This window comes from Branchiostoma lanceolatum, chromosome 11 (genome assembly GCF_035083965.1).
Source record: "Branchiostoma lanceolatum isolate klBraLanc5 chromosome 11, klBraLanc5.hap2, whole genome shotgun sequence".
Classification (NCBI taxonomy): domain Eukaryota; kingdom Metazoa; phylum Chordata; class Leptocardii; order Amphioxiformes; family Branchiostomatidae; genus Branchiostoma; species Branchiostoma lanceolatum.
Genome location: NC_089732.1, coordinates 10,240,600 through 10,260,016, shown reverse-complemented (window position 1 = coordinate 10,260,016; position 19,417 = coordinate 10,240,600). Strand labels below are relative to the sequence as shown.

At 42.4% G+C, this 19,417-nt stretch overlaps 1 protein-coding gene across 2 annotated transcripts; it reads left to right on the top strand.

Annotated features, from left to right (window-relative positions):
- Positions 1-1,171: 1,171 nt before the first annotated feature.
- Positions 1,172-13,051, top strand: LOC136445071 (lachesin-like). 2 transcript variants are annotated; one of them, XM_066442927.1, is made up of 8 exons: positions 1,172-1,513; positions 3,137-3,484; positions 6,264-6,557; positions 8,580-8,891; positions 9,649-9,969; positions 10,635-11,229; positions 11,403-11,497; positions 11,915-13,051. In XM_066442927.1, exons 1-6 carry the CDS (start codon positions 1,327-1,329, stop codon positions 10,976-10,978), a joined length of 1,806 nt encoding a protein of 601 aa, XP_066299024.1. In that variant the 5' UTR covers positions 1,172-1,326; the 3' UTR covers positions 10,979-11,229; positions 11,403-11,497; positions 11,915-13,051. The 2 variants fall into 2 exon arrangements, with proteins under 2 accessions (XP_066299024.1, XP_066299023.1); XM_066442926.1 differs by having other exon boundaries at positions 11,400-11,497.
- The last annotated feature ends 6,366 nt before the right edge of the window (positions 13,052-19,417 follow it).

Sequence of the window (19,417 nt, the reverse complement as noted above, 5' to 3'; positions counted from 1 at the left end):
TACTTGCTTTAGTTTACGCTAGTTGTAGACAATGGAATACTCTACGCCCCGTGACAACTTTCAAATGTTCAAGGTAGGTTTCCGTTGCATGAATAGTCTAGTTATGTCGTATGCACAGCCAGTAATAGATAATGGACAAAGGTATTCTTGCTTTAGTTTACGCTAGTTGTAGACAAAGGAATACTCCACGCCCCGTGACAACATTTTGAACTGTTCAAGGTACGTTTCCGTTGCATGAATAGTCTAGTCATGTCGTATGCACAGCCAGTACTAAAGAATGGACAAGAGTTTACTTGGAGATCAATACTTGAATCCAGGCCAACAGTGCAACATCTGTTAGCTTGGGAGTCTCCGTGGCATTTGGCACGTCCGGGGAAACTTGGACATACATTTTAGTGCATGATGACTTACCTTCTGTGATGACATGACAGCGGTTACCTATAGGACACAAAGCTTGTGGTAAATTGCTGACCATGTGTCAAGTATTTGCGAACTTTCCTCGACTAGTGGCTATAGGTGAAGGGCAAATAAAAAGGTTTGCCATTAGCGTAAGAATATATTAACACTGACAATACATCCTTCACTACATCGATCTATGTTAAATGTTCAATTCAGTCTACGCTCTCCGTCCATTTTACCTTTGCCCCCCATGAATATTCTAGTAGCATGTGTACAAAATTAAAGGTTTGCCAATTTGATTGATACTGTTCTTCGCCTTAATTTCGTACTACACTTGAACAATCGATTATTTCAATCGGTCGCGTTGACATAAAAATCCCTTTTGCCATTAGCAGTGACTGAAAATTTCAGGAGATCCCCCACTCAATAATCACTGATTATAGCCAACCATATAGTTCCCATGGGTATTTATCATGCCTATAAGATCATCTTTTCAGATCATGTTTATGTCCAACCTCCCTTCGTTGATTGTTAACATCAAACATTGCCTACGACCCTATGGGAATACAAATTACCCAGAATGATGTGACACACATTTCTTAATTTGTACCTCTATGTGGGGGCTGGACTGGTAGCTTGATGAGGGCGTACCCAATCCTGTGGATCCTAATTTACATACGTTACACCTTTGCTGAAGGGCAGCCGCGGAGGTGTATGCGTTGCTCTTCTTCTAGCTGATGTGCAGTCGAATAACGTGACGCTGTGGCACCTGACAGAGTAACGTGTGAATCAGTGAGTTTTATCACGAAACGTGGGCGTAAAAGATCAGGAAACTATTGACTATGCGGATCTTAGGTCGGCTGACTATATGATGGAAACCCTGAAGGAAAACGCAATAACGCGAAGACTAACGTTATCAGCGTCTAAATGGACCATCAAGATTTGAAGAATCCGCCTCATTTTGTCTTGCTGATATTTTTCATATCATCCACGCAGGGTTCTACTTTATTTCGGGTCACCGAGAACTTGGACATTGCTGCAGTGATGGCAGTGGCGCCGATGATTGCCTGTGTCCTGATGGCGATTTTGGCATCTTTCTTCCTGTCTACAGTAGGTACGTGAATAGCCCTTTTTTTTAACAACTGATAAGAACTTGTTTGACACCAATAATTTGTATAAGGTAGACTCGCCTTATAGCTTAAATACCTTGTACAATGGTTGTGCAATAGAGTTATACATATTGCACACAGTGGGTTATGGTAGCGTACGATGTTACGATGTCATGTAATTTTCATCAGCCAAAGTAGGTGTTTGAATTACCTCCACTCTTATCAGAACTTTTATTTCATTACCGCGTTTGATGATAAATGAGGTGCCATAACATGTAAATATAACTGTTGCTCTGTTTATGTGGTATCAAGAGTCAACTCGTCGAATCTGGAGTTCATCTACCTGCTGCGAATGCAAAATGTAATAACAGATGTTTGGGAAGTCATCAGTCTAGACTAATGCAATTGCAAGCGTAAGCATTATTCCAAGCCTGGAAGGCACCCTTTTAGCTCTGAGTGGGACGTACACATAAAACAAAGCCATCATCATTCAAATTGTCAAGCCAAAGACGAATATGTACATAAGGATCATTTATCAGTTGCATTGCCAAGGATTTTTTTACTTGAATATTCTTATTTCTTCGTGTGAGTTGGGTGTAAGGTGTAATCATCTACAACCCAGTTAACTTCATAAACTCAATGCAGAAAAATGGGACACCTCGCCTTCCGCTGCTTCCAAAAAAAGTCAAACCAAAGAAGCATAGATTGTATTCCGCAGCACTTCTTGTTAGAATATTCACTTGTTCCATTGTTACCTAACTTGGCCTGTACATTTTTTTAAATATTCTGTTTCATATTGCAATTATCCGTCGGGCAAGGACATAAAAATCATCATCTGAAATACTAAGTACGTTCGGTACAGCACACATTGCAAATTGCCAGCAGCTACATATTGCAACATTCAAGGAATGTAAATCCATTAAGAGGAACATGCGGTTTAGAATATAGACTGACGTCATCAGCGGAGCTCAACACGCTGAGTCTGAGTGCTTTTGGCGTCACAGCTTCGGCACCAGACGCTGAAACATGTAAACTTTCGAACATACGTTTGATGCACAATATTTGAACGTCTGAACTGTGTAACACATACGCAGCCTTCCTCTTGATTAAAAACCACGATGTATATATCGAATGAAAATACTATTTGTACACAACCAAGTGATTTATTCAACCGACGTTTCGGTAAGCATCTGTCACCTTTATCAGGACTGGTGCACATTGCACTGCAGCACAGGTGTCGCTGCTTTGATATGCGTTCCCAAATGCAAAGTATTTACATATATGGACTGTTACAGGGAACGGTACCTACAATCGGTTCCCAAACGTACACTTACTTACTTATTTAGGCCTACTGCCCATCCTTGGGCACTAGTACACTAGTGTTATAAATACATGATTGTCAAGTAAAAAACAATGCAATTTTGAGAACGCATCTATAAGGAATGACACCTTTTCTGCAGCTGTGAACTAGTCAGAATTGCCTTGATGAAGGTGATAGACGGTCACCGAAACGTCGGCTGAATTAATCACTTAGTTGAGTCTTTCTATTCAGTAACTTACCAAGTTATGAAACTATTCACGGACGATGTGTATATCAATTTTAATGCATATGTCATTTTTCTCTCTAGCAATAACTGCTACTCCGACCGTCTCTGTGAACATAAGTACGGTGGTAGCAACAGAAGGAGAAACGGTGGTTCTCAAGGCTGAATACAGCCCGGACTACACGGTGTTCGCTCAAACGTGGAACAAGCTGGTTGGTGGAATGAGGGGAGCCAGGACAGCCGTGTACATGTATGCTTCCACCACAAACACCTCCATGTCGCTCGGAGCCTTGAAGGGCCGCGCCATTTTGGACTCGGACAGTTCCCTGAGGATCATGGCCGCCCGGAAGTCTGACGGCGGTCTGTACGTGTTGAGTAGTGTGCTAGATGTGGTGGGACAGGAGGATCACTACGTACAACTCACCATATTGGGTAAGATATGCTCATCTAAGTTTTTAACGGTATTGTTCAATGCAAGGCCAGTGTTGGCCATTTCTAGGCACTGAACTAGGTCTTGAAGAGATAAGGAGATGAAGGTTTGTGGGTTCCATTTGTGTGAAACACTCGCCAGTAAGAGATTTCCATATCTAAACAGTCCAGCTAGGTAAGGAAGCTATTTCTGTAGAAAGACGTCGAGGCAGGTATTTGGAAAGTGTAGTGATGTGGGCGAGAAGATGGGAGAGACGCTGTGTTACGCTTAAATTCTCATCGGATTAATCGGAACGCTGGCCATAAAAGTATTCATAGAAGGGTTCAAGGAAACCACGTTTCGTCTATGAGAGAGGGGGTCTACTTCCTCTGTTTATTCATCTTATACAGGGCAGCTGACCAGCACTTTGACAGTCGATGGGGAGGGGGCAGTGGTTATGGAATGTGGCTACATTAACCGAACTGACCGCAAAACAACCGTCCTCAGTGATATCGCCTACCATCGGCCTTTAAAATAACAGAGATGTATTTTAATGAAAAAAAAATGCATTTTATATGATACAGTCAAGACATGTTCATTCTTTTTCTGTGAAAAAAGTTCTACTGCAGCATCATAGTGTGTCAAAGCCGCACGATATACGACAGTCGAAATATCCGGTCAGTTGTAGCAAATGTCTTCTCCTGCAACACCAATTCATTTCTCTCATGCCGTGAGAAATTGGCGCCATGTAGGTCATTGCTGTAAGATCGATTTTTCTTGTTATGCCTTTCATGTGTGTATGTGAGGGAGGGGGGGGGGCATTTCTGTGGGGGTTGGGTGTGCTGGCATATGTGTGTGGGGGGGGGGGGGGTCATATGTGTGTGTGTATTTGTGTCTGTGTGTGTGCATTTGTTCGCGTGTGAGTATCTCTGCGTTTATGTGTGTTTAGGTGTGTTTGTGTATGTATGTGTATGTGTGAATTTGTGTGTGTGTGTCTTTGTGTGTGTGTGTGTGAGTGTGTGTGTGTGTGTGTGTGTGTGTGTGTGTGTCTGTCTGTCTAGAGCACTCCACGGTATTATTTTTATATGCTGTTCCATTTATAGATGAAAACTCTCATGCCAATGTGTCGTCAGATTGCCTTACTCAAATCGAGTCAAATAGTTAAAACATCCGAAGGCTTCTAATACTTAGTAACATCCTTTAGTCACGAGGAGAGAAAAGGTAAGTTTAAAGCTATTACGATGTAGTAAAAAAAAGTCTGACGGTCGTGACTCCATGATAATATATGTGTCTCCCCGGATGTATTGACCTAAGGTGGCTCACGAGCAGGCAGATATATGTTCATTGGGGTTGGCAGCCATATGTCGGAAGACGAAGCTCTTGATAGCGCAGGTGTTCCCTAACACGTAAGACATCACTCTCAGAGGTCCATGGCATTTATGACAATCTGTCCTCTTGTATGAAATGTACACAGGCAATACTGTACATCGTATATCTCACTGCATAAGTAATATATCTTCCAATCGACCAATGGGCGTATAAAGCTATATGCTTGTTTTGGATATGTACTTGCGGTGTGTTACGCTAAAGAGCGGTTATGCAGACTATACAGATATTTGCATATAATTGATATATGTATAGCGTAATAAAAATCTGCAACAGGGATTATCAACGCCCTAGTTTGCATGACGTTGCACTAGAATCATGGACGTCCTTGAATTCGAGATCAATCAAAAACTGTAATTGGACCTGGAGATTAAAAAAAAAGGGTCGCAGATATTCAATTTGCATTGTTAAGGGCATGTGGGCTATGTGAAAATTGTTTTATTGCTTTATCTACCGACCTTGATTGTGATATATGGAGCACATTTCTGAGTCAGTAAATTTCAAGGTCGGAGCTTTCACCTCTTTCTTGTAGGAATTGATGTATTATTTGCCTTACGAAGAAAATCCGTTTCTTTCTACTGAAGCATGACCACACTACCCGTGAAACTCATCAGATACTTGCCGCTCAATCAGTCAATTAAAGGAGGTAACGTTGATGAAATCAATAAGCAGAATTGCCTGTCACTGCATTTGTATTGAGAAAGTTCGAGCATCAATGATATACAAGGTTCGTAGCCGCATATCTTATAGTCACAACACGTCCGGTCATGTTCAACTTCATATAGCGAAATGACAAGTATGTGAGATGAATTATTTTCAGAGATGGCAATAAGGTCGTTAGCTATGAAGCATAGCAAGAACAAATATAGGCAGTATATGGATCTGTTGGAGGCGTGCGTTTTCACCACGCAGATGGCAGGAATGAATAGAACAGTTACCGAGTTGGTATGGCCCAGCAAGCGTGCAAATTGCCTCGTGGTTCCACGTCAAAAACTATCGATTCAGCAAAAAATAATAAAAGAAATTGCAATCTAAAAAAAGGGCTAAATTCTATGTTAAGATGAAATTCTGCGGTTGCTTCACAGATGAACAGTACACTTTGAATGTTTACAAATGTTGTATTATGACCATGTGGGTGAGTGAGTTTCATTCTTATGTGGTGTGGTGTGGTGTGATGTGACTTGGTGTAGTGTGATGTGGTGTAGTGTAGTCAGATGTGGTGTGGTGTGATGTGATTTGGTGTAGTGTGGTGTGGTGTGGTGTGGTGTGGTGTGGTGTGGTGTGGTGTCGTGCGATGTGATGTGATGAGTTTGGTATAATCTGATCTGACCTTGTCTGGTTTTGTCTCTTCTGGGTTGGGTTGATGTTCAGGTAGCCATGGATGATACAACTGTACTCCACTGTCTTATTTTCCAGTTTTGCCGGCCGTTCGTATAACCTCGAAGAGGCCCGTTGTTGCAATGGAGCACTCTTCTGTCATCTTGAACTGCACCGTCAACTACACGAGCTCACTAACCTCTCCGCCATATTGGGAGAGCGACCAGCTCCAAGATGTCTCCCCCCACTTCTTGGGCAACATGGAATCAGACGACAACTACTCGCCATGGCTGTTCCTGCCTAAAGTCTCGCGAGAACGCGCGGGGAACTACTCGTGTGTTGCCGAGCACGTGATGGGCACGACATCTGACAGCGTCTACGTGACTGTTCTCTGTGAGTGGTTTATTAAAGTTGCAACTCAATGTGTCCGCTGATTGACCGCCTTCAATTTATTGGTGGACGGTCAATACGTTAAGCCTCCCCTCTATGATTTGTTAACGGTTTTCCATAATCTCAAATTAGGAATTCTGTCTGCTTTGAAAAGACGGACGATTGAGGATTTACACAAATCAATTCAATTATACTTTTTGGTTCCCGAGGGGTGGAATCATACATAAGGAATGAGGCTTGAAGTCTAGCCGAGAGTAAACTGAATAGAATACACAATGCTGCTTTTCTAACTCGTCTGTCACAGTTTGCAGTCATATAACACGACAACTACAAACTTGCCAATACATGAATAGATAGGTCTAAAAGTAAGTCTATTTGGCTCCTGTAGCACCTTGTCACCAAGAAGGCCACAACAACAAATTGTTAATACATTGACGGGATTTGCCCCGACCCTTCACGCTGTGACATGTTATATTGAAGACCAAAACCTTTTATCATTGCAAGCAGTCAAAGGAGCATGTAAGATCAAAGGAGATCTTATCTCAGAACATTATTGAATGCAGGCCTCTAAAATTCATGTTTCGGGATTACCTAGGAAAGCTGTGTTGTCAATGCCAGAAATGGAGTGATCATTCATTTGCCGTAATCAAATACTCCTCCAGGCAATCTATGTCATTGGCTTTTTACATAAATCTCTTGATTGACGATAACCGTTACAGCTCATGAATTTGAAGCTAGTCAGATAGATGCTTTTGATTTCCGGATTAAACTGGGGACGCCGCACACATTGTCTGCGTCAATGAGATAAGATAATCGCCACCCAGTTTGAAGAACATCCCTTAGGTTCCTATTTCCGTTAAACTGATTGGCTGGACTACATTATCAAATGGTGATTCTACACATAAAGAAGTCGAACCCAATGAAGTACAATTTAGCGTCAGAGTATTCACATAGTATACTGTTCATCCTTGTCTTATTAGCCTACGGGCAAGAACTTGCTAACATGTTCATACATTTTTGTCTTTAAAGTTCAATCGCACTAGTACCTTAGCCTATGATGCATTGGAATTGAAGCTAGAACACGTATTTGAGAGGTCTATTTCAATGATTGTGTGTGTTTAGCTAGCTTCATGCCTTCAAGTAAAGACGCTTTGAACCTAGAATTGAGGTGTTCAAGCATTCCTAGAACTATCGTAGAGTGGAACACTTTGCCATCAAGTATAATGTAGGGGCATCTTCATTAGATTAACTAAACGCTTACAGCTAAATGGGCAGAGCTTAGTTGTGACAGGTCGTTCAGTGTAATATAACCAGCTTGTACCACGCCGCGTGCCTGCGAAGCTGGTGTGCTACACTGAAGGGCGGTCGTACCGGCTAAGTAGAAACAGATACAGAAGTTGAGCTCAGAACTGGTACTCAGTTCAAATGATAAGACTTTCAGACTGGATAAGCTGAAGCAAATTGTACACAGGAACAATCTATCATCGTCGTCTATCATCATAGCGGATGATGTATTGGAACAGTTATCTCAAGAGACAAACCGATTCATCTCTCCGCAAATGATAGAATAACATATTACCCTCATGTCAAATTCATCTGCTGACGATTTATTACTATGATCATTACGTCCTAAGTATGGCATGTGTTGGAACGTGGGAGGTGATGATACATGATATGTCAACTGAACTTGTAACTCGGGCGAATGGGAACTGCTTTTTGCTACGCCCGTGCGGGTGTAGCGCCGCACGGGCCCCGCGGCCACAAATTTGTCCCGATGGACTGTAGGATACGGGGGGTAGGGATACCTCTCGGTGTACCTCACGATTAGCTTATGGTATCTATTTGTTACCAGGTCCCGAGTTAATTTTAACTCGAGTTTTAAAAAATCGCGGGGCACGACCGTGCCCCAAAACATTTCCGGGGCCGCAGGGTATCTAACGGGACCACATATATTTCATACCCGAAAATGAAAAAAGTACCATTACTGTCTTGGTAATTATGCTGTTGTTGTTGTTGTTTCAACAGACCCGGCAAAAATCGTGGAAATAGTGGAAGACAACAGAGACAGCGATAACGTTGTTCTTCAGTGCCTCGCTGAAGGCAGCCCGTCGCCCCGAGTAGCCTGGTACCGCGGCTACAGCACGCAGCCCATTGTCACTGCCATGGGCACGGGGACGTCCCAGCGCCTCGGACTGGTCCTGTCTAAACACCACAACACGACCAGTGGACAGTACAGGTGCGAGACTACCAACGGGATCTCCGGAAAGGACTCCAAATCAGTTTACGTCTCCATTTTCCAGAAAGCTGTCACCGTCGTGAAGGCTGCTGAAAGCACAGGTAAATATTCTAACATATTCTCTATACTGGTAGGCACTGTTGTGTCTCATTTAAGATATGACGATATGAAAGATTATATATATACATAATAGATTTAAGAACATGAAGAGCACCAATGTCAAGGTTGTTCCCTAACCTTGGAGTCTTAAGCTACCATTGCATCTCACCACAGTGAGCACTTAATGTCTTCTCTTCCTAGATCCTATTCCAACATTTGATGCAAATCCCACAAAGCCACAAACTTGCAAACCAACCTCCCTGGTGCATCTTGTGATCCATTAAAAGCTTATTCATGTCAGATCTAGATGCCTATGTGAATAATTCGCCTTGCCTCAGTCCAGCTTTCTACGGACTGCTATTGAAGTTGTGTAACATTCCCATCATACATGGATCTCTTTGAAGGGTCCAGTGACTCAATATCTTGACTAGATGAATGCAACCCAGCGAACGCAATTGAGAGTAACACAGCTTATATGTGGTATACATTTGCTCGTTTGAATGTGTAGCAATGGAATGCGACATTGGTCCTTACATCGTATTATCACATAGCCAGATGACGTCGACCAATGAGATAGCTCAATTTTTCTATGACAGCCGGTCGTTAATACTCAATATACTGACCACTTATTGCAAGATAAATTCACATCGCGAACTCGGTGATTCATTAGTGGTTATACGAACCGACCAAGTCTTATGACAGTCCTTGTACACCCCAGGGCGGGTCATTAACCCTGTATTGTGTTCTATGTTTTGGCAGGAATTATCCGTGTTCAAGAGGGAAGTCTACTGCAAGTTATAACCTTCACTGGCATTGCAGCGGCATCTTTGTGCCTCCTTCTGGTCGTTCTTCTGGCTGGGTTCATATTCTGTAGGAGGAGACCACAGATGCAGCAGCAACAGGAAATAGAGTACATGGATAACCCGAGAGAACCGGAGTACATTCCCATGGAACACGTGCAGAATAACACGTCACTTCCGGCCAATTCCACCTATGAACCTGTAGATGATGAAGTGACATCTTCGTCGGACATCTTGGACTCTCCCCTTCCGACACAGAACGGCATGGCCTATCAGTGCAGTAAGTTTTTCTATATTGGTGTGGCGAGTGTTTTTCAGGCTATGGTATATGTGACTATTTTTATATGGTATTGATCGGATATCAAATGTTACCCATATGCGATGTATTCTTATAACATTAGTCCAGCGACAAAGCTGAAAAAATTGTGCAAATTTGTCGAAAAGCACCAAACTTTGCGCACATGCAGGGGAATGTCTTCTAAACAAGTATAGATATAGAGGCATCTAAAATTCTGCCCAGAATCCTATTCATGTCATTTTTGCCCATTTTTAGACCATAAATGTATATGTTGGGCTCCTGTGCCCTGTGTATATTCCACTGCTTCCAAAAAAGAAGTCAAACCCAGCTAATTTAGATATAGCCAACAATTGTATATAGTACCAGTAACCTATTGTTACAGCAAAGTCAGACACAGTTTACTGACGCATGTATGTTTTTCCTATGTTTTTATCATGTATTTGCAATTAGCCCACGGGCACGAACTTGCAATAAACTTCTTATTGAAATAAACTGACCTGAAATTTGGTATGGGAATGAGTATTGTCAGCAACTAGTGACAGTCTAACATACCCTTCAATGATTATTGGAATTGAAATTCCATCTATGGCTTTATTGTACATTACGTACTTTCTGTCTTCACACTCCTTTCTTGATGTTTTGTGCAGGGACGTTTTACGCCAAGGTCATTGTGCCGTATTTCTCACACCAGCCGGGATTTCTGTCGCTGGATATCAATGACTACGTGGAGGTAGTGGATCAAACCTCATCAGGCTGGGTTTATGGATCTATCGGAGACAGATCCGGAGTGTTCCCCGCTACATGTGTAGAAGCCATCAACAGGTCTGACAAACGGAGGAAGAAGAGGAGCAGCTTTGCAGACAGGCGAGCACGTGAGACACCACTGTTAGTCCAGCTTTCCCGCAAGGCAGCGGATGACAACAAATTCTACATGGGAGACGACAAAGATCACCATGACCATTGTAACAAACAGAATTCTACAGGATCGTGAAAATTACATCTTTGTGTTCGGAGGCCGGGTCAACTTTCTGATTTTACTGTGACCCAAAGCCTCGGCCCTCTCACCTTCACAGAGAAGTACAATGCATGTGTGTGCATCAGTGTGGTCATCTTTTCGCCGACGACTGTCCTTTGCAACTGTTACTGCCTTAAATAAATGTGTATGCCGCCAAGGACGTGACAATGACAAAGCTTGGATCCGTGATGGAAACTTTCCAGACACAGGAATGGAGAAAATGCCAGGTTTGTTTATTTGCTGTATCTCTTAGATACGTTTGCTTACATGTCGTGGACTAAACTAGTTGTATTACATGCTCACAAATCCTTATAGAATGATAGAAATTCCGTTGCATTGCACATATCCTAACTATATGTACACGTACAATTATTCATCTCATTATCTATACCTTCAGCAGGGAATATGAAGAACATCTGTTGAGTCATACGAAGAAATGAAGAGGAGGCAACTTAAATCGTCCACTCTTACTCAAACACAGGAAAATTGTAAAAGGTATTACCCTGCGTTTTATGCACGTGTGTTCTGTAAATAGAATTCATATGGTTATAGCATGGTCTAATGTGAATAACAGTGTCTTCATATTCTGGAATATATGATGTCAAACAAGGAGACGACCCGAGATCTAATCTTATCAGCCAACGCAAATTCTATTAACCTTGAATCAGGATAACCTTGACCCTTGCCACTAAACTATGGCCGGTATAGGCTATCTCCTATTTTAATCCTATCTGTGCAGTACCGTTCCGACAGTGAAGTGATAAAAGCTGGTAGTGACAAAGAGAGCCCTTCTATTCTATAACAACATTGCAAGCAAATGCAATCCGTAGCATCTTATGTTACGTTATTGTATCTTAAATGAAAGCCTTCCTTGACATTAAGACGTTGCTCTATCATTTATATTTCCTGTAGATCCACGCCTGATGTTCCAGGAAATTTTCCTACGCCGGACATCCTGGTACAAGACTTCGTCAAGAAAAGTGTTTTCGTCTTTTAAAATACCGTATTCAGTCCAGTGCAGTCCATGCATATGGTGTTTAAAGATTCGTCTGGAAGGAAGTAGCATCTTCATTGTCTTAAAAGATATGAGATAATTTTTTCTAAGGATTTCCTTTGGACATTGATGTGACATGTAAAACTGGCCATTTCACAATCGGCTCCTTATAAATGTTTAAAAGGGTACATACTCCTTTAGTATTCAATTTGTCTATTTGGCAGAAAATACCCACCATAAAGATGATACGGTGTCAGTTTGCATAGCGTCGGACATGTATTTTGTAATGGACCACTCAATTAAAAAGCAATCTAACGAAATGGCGCCATTACGTTTACAGTCGCCAGACCGTATACTAGAAGATGTGGTTCAGTAATTGTCCTATAATCTGCCATTAACAGTCGGTCCGTGGGGTGTGATTAGGAAGGAAAGTCTATCACTGAATGATGAAAAATTTCCCTGCGATCAACTCTTTGACGACTTCTAAGGATGCCATTACGTTACTAATAGGCATGAATCGTTCCTGCAGAATTATCAGAGATAATGGGTGCTTTAAAGGCTGTCGTTTAAGAATTGATTGATTTAGTTTTACGCCCTAACAATTTCCATTCTTTGTCATTGATTCATCTCTATTAAACAGTCGCATCTTTTATCTGAAGACTTTGAACCTCTTTGCCCAGGGCTACGTCCAAAAGTTTTGTTTGTTTGTTTCATTGAACCTTTGCTTATTTTTGAGAAGCTCAAATCTGCCTGCATACCGCCTTTCATTGAGGTCAGGAGGGAAGGGTAAGAGAAAATACGTTACAAAGATACAGATACATCATTCAAAGCTCTAATGAATATAATTGAACTTTCTTGCGCTGCCATTTCATGATTAGATGATTGGATGAGTGGTTGCGTTTTGACTTACTAGCTAAAGGCGTTATCACATGTTTAGTGTTCACGTTGTCGGTAATATCGTGTGAAAATGTTCAATGATATCTAATTATTATAGTCTTGTTTCATCAACGTTTTTGAAGCTACAGTTTTGTGACAAATAAATCTTGCTTCTGTAATCACATGCGTTGTCTCCATGCTGAGCAGATTACTTATCATTAATAACTGTAACTTCACTTCACTTCAAATATAACGTGTTGGTACACCATAGTCTTCTATATGCATTATACATGAAGATTGACATGTACACACAGTTCTCCCTCTTCACTAGAAGATACCATGCAAGCAGTGCTGTTAGCTATTTGTTATAGAAAGCTACACGGTTTTTTATACTAAACATCATTGGACATTAAAGGCATTTGAATTCAAGGTGTTTATGGTGGAAAATTCCAAGATCTTGCAGACTGCATTGCCTGCTGTAACCCAACTTCCAACAAAAGCTATCCACCACGCAAAATGTATTACCATAGCATGTCCACAGCACGAGATGTTAAAACCGGAGTTTCCGACGCAGTACCGTAAAAAGCCCCCTGGGGACCCATTATCGAACTTGACCTTCATTTTCAACACCCCTACTCACCTACACAAAATCATAAGGATCTACCCGCAACTTCTGGAGTTATGCAAGCAACAGACACACCGAAACACAGGCAAATGGCACCAAAGTATAACCTTCTTGGCAAAGGTCCTATCATCAATTGCCGTGCTATGACCCCAAGAAGTACATTTAGGTTACATTACAATTAGTTTTGTGGCAGCATCTTTACTGTTGGTCATCAAACGGGATTATATGATTCACGATTCGTGTCCTGTGCTCTAAAACGCGCATGTAGCTGTTCTTAGCCAGGATCATAAGAAATGTGTCTTATTTCTCTCTTGGACACGAAATGGTAAGATGTTCTAGTGGTCGTCATTGCCCCTTATTACTCGTACAGTACAGACTTCGAGATATGCATCACAGTCCCGTGAGATTCCGCGGGATAGTGCGAGACGTCCCGCAGGAAAATACGTAAAATATCTCTTCGATGTGATTTTGGAGGCAAGCACGACAAATATTTGGGCAAATATTGGTCACATATCATCTTTCCTTGAGCTCATTCGTCAACAATATCAAATACTCTTTTACATCTGGATGAAAGCACAGCTATGCGCACAAACACAGACGCACAAACAATGATGACACACGATAAACAGAGGTTTGACGTCTAACAACATGGGACGAAAGCGGGTAAAGTGCTGGTCCAAAATTAACGGTGATATACATGGCAGAACAACGTGTTCGGCATGCGTGTGCATTGAGTGTGTGGCTTACTTTTGAGGTATAGAGCATGACAGTGAACATATGTTTAGGTTGCTATAGGTAGGGGTCGTATTACTCGTATATCAGGAGGACACAACATTTTTTTTCTCCATATTATTGGTGTGCCGGTGACTACGTAGAGCTTTCAATCATTTGCGTAACCCAAGATTATCATCCTCAATATGATGTTTTGAAATGCTTTTAATGTCCACAATTTATGGCATCATTTCCGTGTCAAAATTACGTACGTAAAAAACGTCACGTTTTGGCGTTTATACGTGACGTATTGGGGGTCAATACGTCACGTATGAAAGGCCTACGTCACGTATGCCGGAACGTACGGATACGTGACATACATATGGTTTTGCAATTTCCGTGTCAAAATTACCTACATAAAAAAACGTACGATTTCTCGTCCAAACGTCACGTATAACAGGTCATACGTCACATAAGGCATATACGTCACGTACTAAACGTGACATACATATGTCGTGGCATTTTTAGATCAAAATATCGTCACGTTTTGTGGTTATACGTTACGCACATAAATGAGTTATGTTAACGTACCACGTTAACGTAACGAATGTAGGCCCTTCAAGTTATTATAACAAACAACGTTAACATAACGTAGTCGTAGTTATCATAACGCATTACGTTAACGTAACATAGTCATTTACGTTATCATAACGCAGAGCGCTAACGTAACGTACACTAGAGTGAACCTTTATAATAGGCGTGTTCTGTTTACGTCATTGGTTTATGTTGTGTATAACGTCTACGATAGACGCGTTCTGGTGACGTCATCAGTTTATGTTATGTACAACGTGTATGATAGACTTGTTCTTGTGACGTCATCAGTCTATGTTTTGTAAAAGCCGCAGCACACAATGTATTAGTGTGGGTACAAAGTAGTACGGACACAATTTTTGATGCCTGGCTAGAATATCCTATGTGAGCATTAGCCAGATTTAAACTGTGCCGTGGGATATACTGTCTGAATTGAATTGTGAACCATTCTGTTCGTGTATATTCGAAAGTGCGCCATACTACGCGTCAACCCGTTCATTGAGTGAACTCAACAGATAGGCGATGCTCTTGTCGACTGTCCGCATCAAATCGTCGTCCAAATGCCCGAAGGTCGCGTACAGTCTTCCTATCCTCTGCCTCGTATTCGCTCAGACTTGACCACAAGCCCTTTGCAAAATCCTTCGAGCGGCTCTTGAAATGTAAATCCTCCAGGGAACGGGGAACTTTCTCGTCCCGGCGCAGAGAATCGTAGTGGACCTCGGAGCGTGCACGTCCGACCCGACACTTGCCAACGCCATGAGGTCCCTTGTGTCCCTTCACGGGTAGAGAACAAGCACGACTGTGAGTACTTGGAACCTGCCATGATCCTAGCGCGATGCCGGAAGCGGTGACCTTGAAGGACGAAGACGAACACGAGCTGGAAAAACTTGAAATTTTAGAGAGAACGGACCGCTGTGGCCGGCACGCGCCCTGTGATCGCCGAGTGACTGTCGGCGGAAGTGGTCTGAGCGGAGATGCAGACGGGGGGGGGGGGGGGGGGGGGGGACGTGCTCAGGACCCGTATATCGGGGGCGGAGCTTGACCACGGAGACGCCAGACTACGCGTCAACCGTTCCATGGTGATCAGCCATTGGTTGGAAATCAAGGTGGTCGTGAGCTCGCTGCTTGTGTGGATTACCGCCCAGCGGGCCGGGTGACAGTTTACAGTTCACCATACTTTCTGTAAAGACGCATTGCATTATCATAATATGAATTTACATGAATGTTATAGCCGACTTGATGGATAAAATATGGGGAAGTATAGTAGAGCATTTGTCATCGATTGTGTAACTATTGTGACATTCGTCCCATTCTCATCCATTTGAAACCTGAAATTGTTGCCTGGCCTTGTTTGGATCTGAAATGTTTAGATTTATGTGGGTTAGGATATGGAGGGATCACTATGTACTTCTGTGGAATACTGCCATACGGAAATAATGTTTTGGTCTGTCTATTACAATGTAAAAGCAGTGATGGGCGATGGTTTTAATCCCATATATGACCGCGGCTACAAGTACCCGCGAGAAATGCGCCACCTACCTGGACTCTTCACTGCTTAAACTCCTCACAGAAGCCCTCACACTTTCACACATCGATTATTGTTCACCCGTTTGGTCTTCTACGTCACAAAAGAACATTGAAATGCTGCAGGTTATGCAGAACAAAGCGGCGCGCCTTGTGCTGCACCTTGGCTATAGAACCTCTGTACTACACCTACATGCGTCGCTTGCTAGGCGGCCCGTCAAAGAAAGGCTACAAATCAACACCGTGACCCAGTTCCGGAAGATACTCACCACACAACAACCTGCTATACTCTACCAACAGTTGTTTCCAGTTTCACAGCAGCACAGCTACAGGACCCGCAACGCTAGTAAAAACACTTATAAACTTCCAAAACCAAAAACCAATGCTATGAAAAAAACCTTCATGTATAGAGCAATATATATGTGGAACAGTTTGCCGCATAGAATACAAACCGCACCTCAGAGTAGTTTCAGGCAAGAGATGTCAAAGAATATGTGTATTAGTTAGCTAATTTTAATGCCGTAATGTTATGTAGCCTGTAGGCAATTCTATGTAGTCTGTCTGATGTATTTTCTGTGTATCATCATACTCCAGGAAGAGTAGCTTCATACTATGTATGAAGCTAATGGAGCAAATAAAGTATCCAAGTATCCAAGTAACTAACAGACACAATAGCTGCCCGTACACATCGATTGTACTCGAAGATTCCCTCTCATGAACTTTCCAAGCCCCTTTGTGTCGATTTTGTAGACACTCTGGCAGATCACACAACAAGGTGGTCTTTATACAACCATCAGAGAATCACACCTTTTTGTCTCCAATTGGCTTATCACAATACAAACTAATGCACCTGGTAGGGAGAGCGGCAAAAAAAACCCGGGACATTTGATATAAAGGTCACTATCTTCTACTCTCCAAGCAGAGGTTAGTGGGGCAGATCGTCACCGTTTTATCATATGCCCCGTAATTTTAGTTTGGATGGGGCTAGCGGACAAAAAACGGGGCATATATTATGATAAAACGGTGAAGAGCTGCCCACAAACCTCTGCTTGGAGAGTAGTAAGGGACAATTAGAGAAGCCCGCGGCCGTCGCTCAGAAAAAAAAAAAAGATCTTTCATTGCCTCCATTGCAGACTCCGTCCGGCCAAGGAGGTTGGTGAGGTTGTTTACTTTCAAGTTAAAGCTTTACTATTACATTTTTTTGTTATTGCTGGCCTTCTCGGTCTTCCCGGACAGCAATAAGAAGAAGAAAAATGTAATGGTAAAGCTTTAACTTAACAAAGAAAACAGCCGTAAGAGTCTGAAATGGAGGCTAGATCTTTCAACCAATATCGATCTTCTAGGAGCTCTTCACATCTGCTTTGAAGCCCAAGCATCTGCTTGGATCACAAATATCTGATGGATCCCAAACATCTGCTTGGAGCCACTACCATGTGCTTTTCTAGATAATTATCCATTGCTCCCAAGCAGATCTATAGGTCCCAATATCTGCTTTGAGTCCCAACATCTGCTTTAAGCCTCTATTATCTGGTCGGAGCTCCAAACACCCAATGGAGCAGAACGAGAATGGCACAAGCCTCACTCAGAGTGCCAGCCCTTTTTAGCTTTCCACGTCCGCTCGCCACGACCCGCTACCTGGCTGAAAAAAAGAGCTGACACTCAGCAAGCACTCAGGCTAGAAAGGCATATCTATATGTAGAAAGCACATGTTAGTGGCTCCAAGTATATGTTTGATCTCCAAGCAGACCCTATCTCCATAGCCGACCCCCTTCATACAGCTGACTCATTTGGCCAATTTCTACTATTTTCCCAGCGACCCGCAGAGACTGATAGAGAAACTTTTATTGTGAGAACATTTACAAGGCTCAACCATAAAACCTCCTTGGCTCAACCAAGGCGCGAACCTCCCACTGGGACGTGCGCGGGTGACTGGGTTTGTGCCAGAAATCGGTCATAAAAAGATTAGTAACCCGGACATTCGTACGGCTGTTAACATTACCACGCGCGAGGAGGGGAGGCGACAATACAAAAGGTCACTATTGAATAGAAATATTCCGCCCTGTCTGAGTTATCGCACATCTTATAATTAGGTTGCAAAACATACTTCTTCTTCCAGTTTGATACGGTTTCGCAACATATAGATCTGCTTGGAGATTATGGCACATCTATGATCTAGAAAAGAACATATTCCAAGCAGATGATTGGGCTCCAAGCAGATGTTTGGGCTCCAAGCAGATGTTTGGGATCCAAGCAGATAGTTGGGATCAAAGCAGATGTTTGGGATCCAAGCAGATGCAGAGAGCTCCAAGGAGATCGATATTGGGTGAAAGATTTAGCCTCCATTGAAGACTCCTTCCGGCTATTTTCTTTTTCAAGTTTTACTATTACATTTTTCTTGTTGCTGTCCGGGATTAGGACCGGAAGGCCAACAATAAGAAAAAAAATGTAATGATAAAGCTATAACATGAAAAAGAAAACAGCCGGAAGGAGTCTGCAATGAAGGCTATGAAATATATTTTTTCTTAGTGACGGCCGGGCTTCTTTGACTGTCTCTTACTAATCTCCAAGCAAAAGTTTGTGGGGGAGATTGTGACCTTTTTATGATCTTTTATCAAATGCCCCGTTTTTTGGCCCGCTCTCCCCACCAGATGCAAGTTCGTCCCATTCTCATCTATTTGGAACCTAAAATTTATGTCTGGCCTTGTTTGGATCTGGAATATATAGATTTATGTAGGATATGGAGGGATCACTATGTACCTCTGTGGGTAGGGAGTTTTGTATACGAGTACAATCTCTGCTGATCTATAAATGCTGGCACACGGAAGTAATGTTTTTGTTCGTAACGGGCGGCGGTATCAACTCCCCTGTACTTATATAATAGGCTCTACGAGCCTCTGCGGGTCGCTGGGAAAAGAGTAGAAATTAAATAGAGTCAATTATATGAAGGGAGTCGGCTACGGCCTATTGGACCCTCTCTCCATGATAGCGGACTCCATTCATACAATTGACTCTATTTGGCCAATTTCTACTATTTTCCCAGCGACCCGCAGAGACTGGTAGAGGCTAATAGACGGGTACACAGTATTCCAGGATA

What these genes read in the sequence shown, in the direction of transcription:
- LOC136445071 (XM_066442927.1), top strand. Translation starts at nt 1,327, where the DNA reads ATGGACCATCAAGATTTGAAGAATCCGCCTCATTTTGTCTTGCTGATA. An exon ending in CGTCTACGTGACTGTTCTCT is followed by an intron (nt 6,558 to 8,579) that starts GTGAGTGGTTTA and finishes TTGTTTCAACAG; the next exon opens with ACCCGGCAAAAATCGTGGAA. An exon ending in CGGCATGGCCTATCAGTGCA is followed by an intron (nt 9,970 to 10,634) that starts GTAAGTTTTTCT and finishes TGTTTTGTGCAG; the next exon opens with GGACGTTTTACGCCAAGGTC.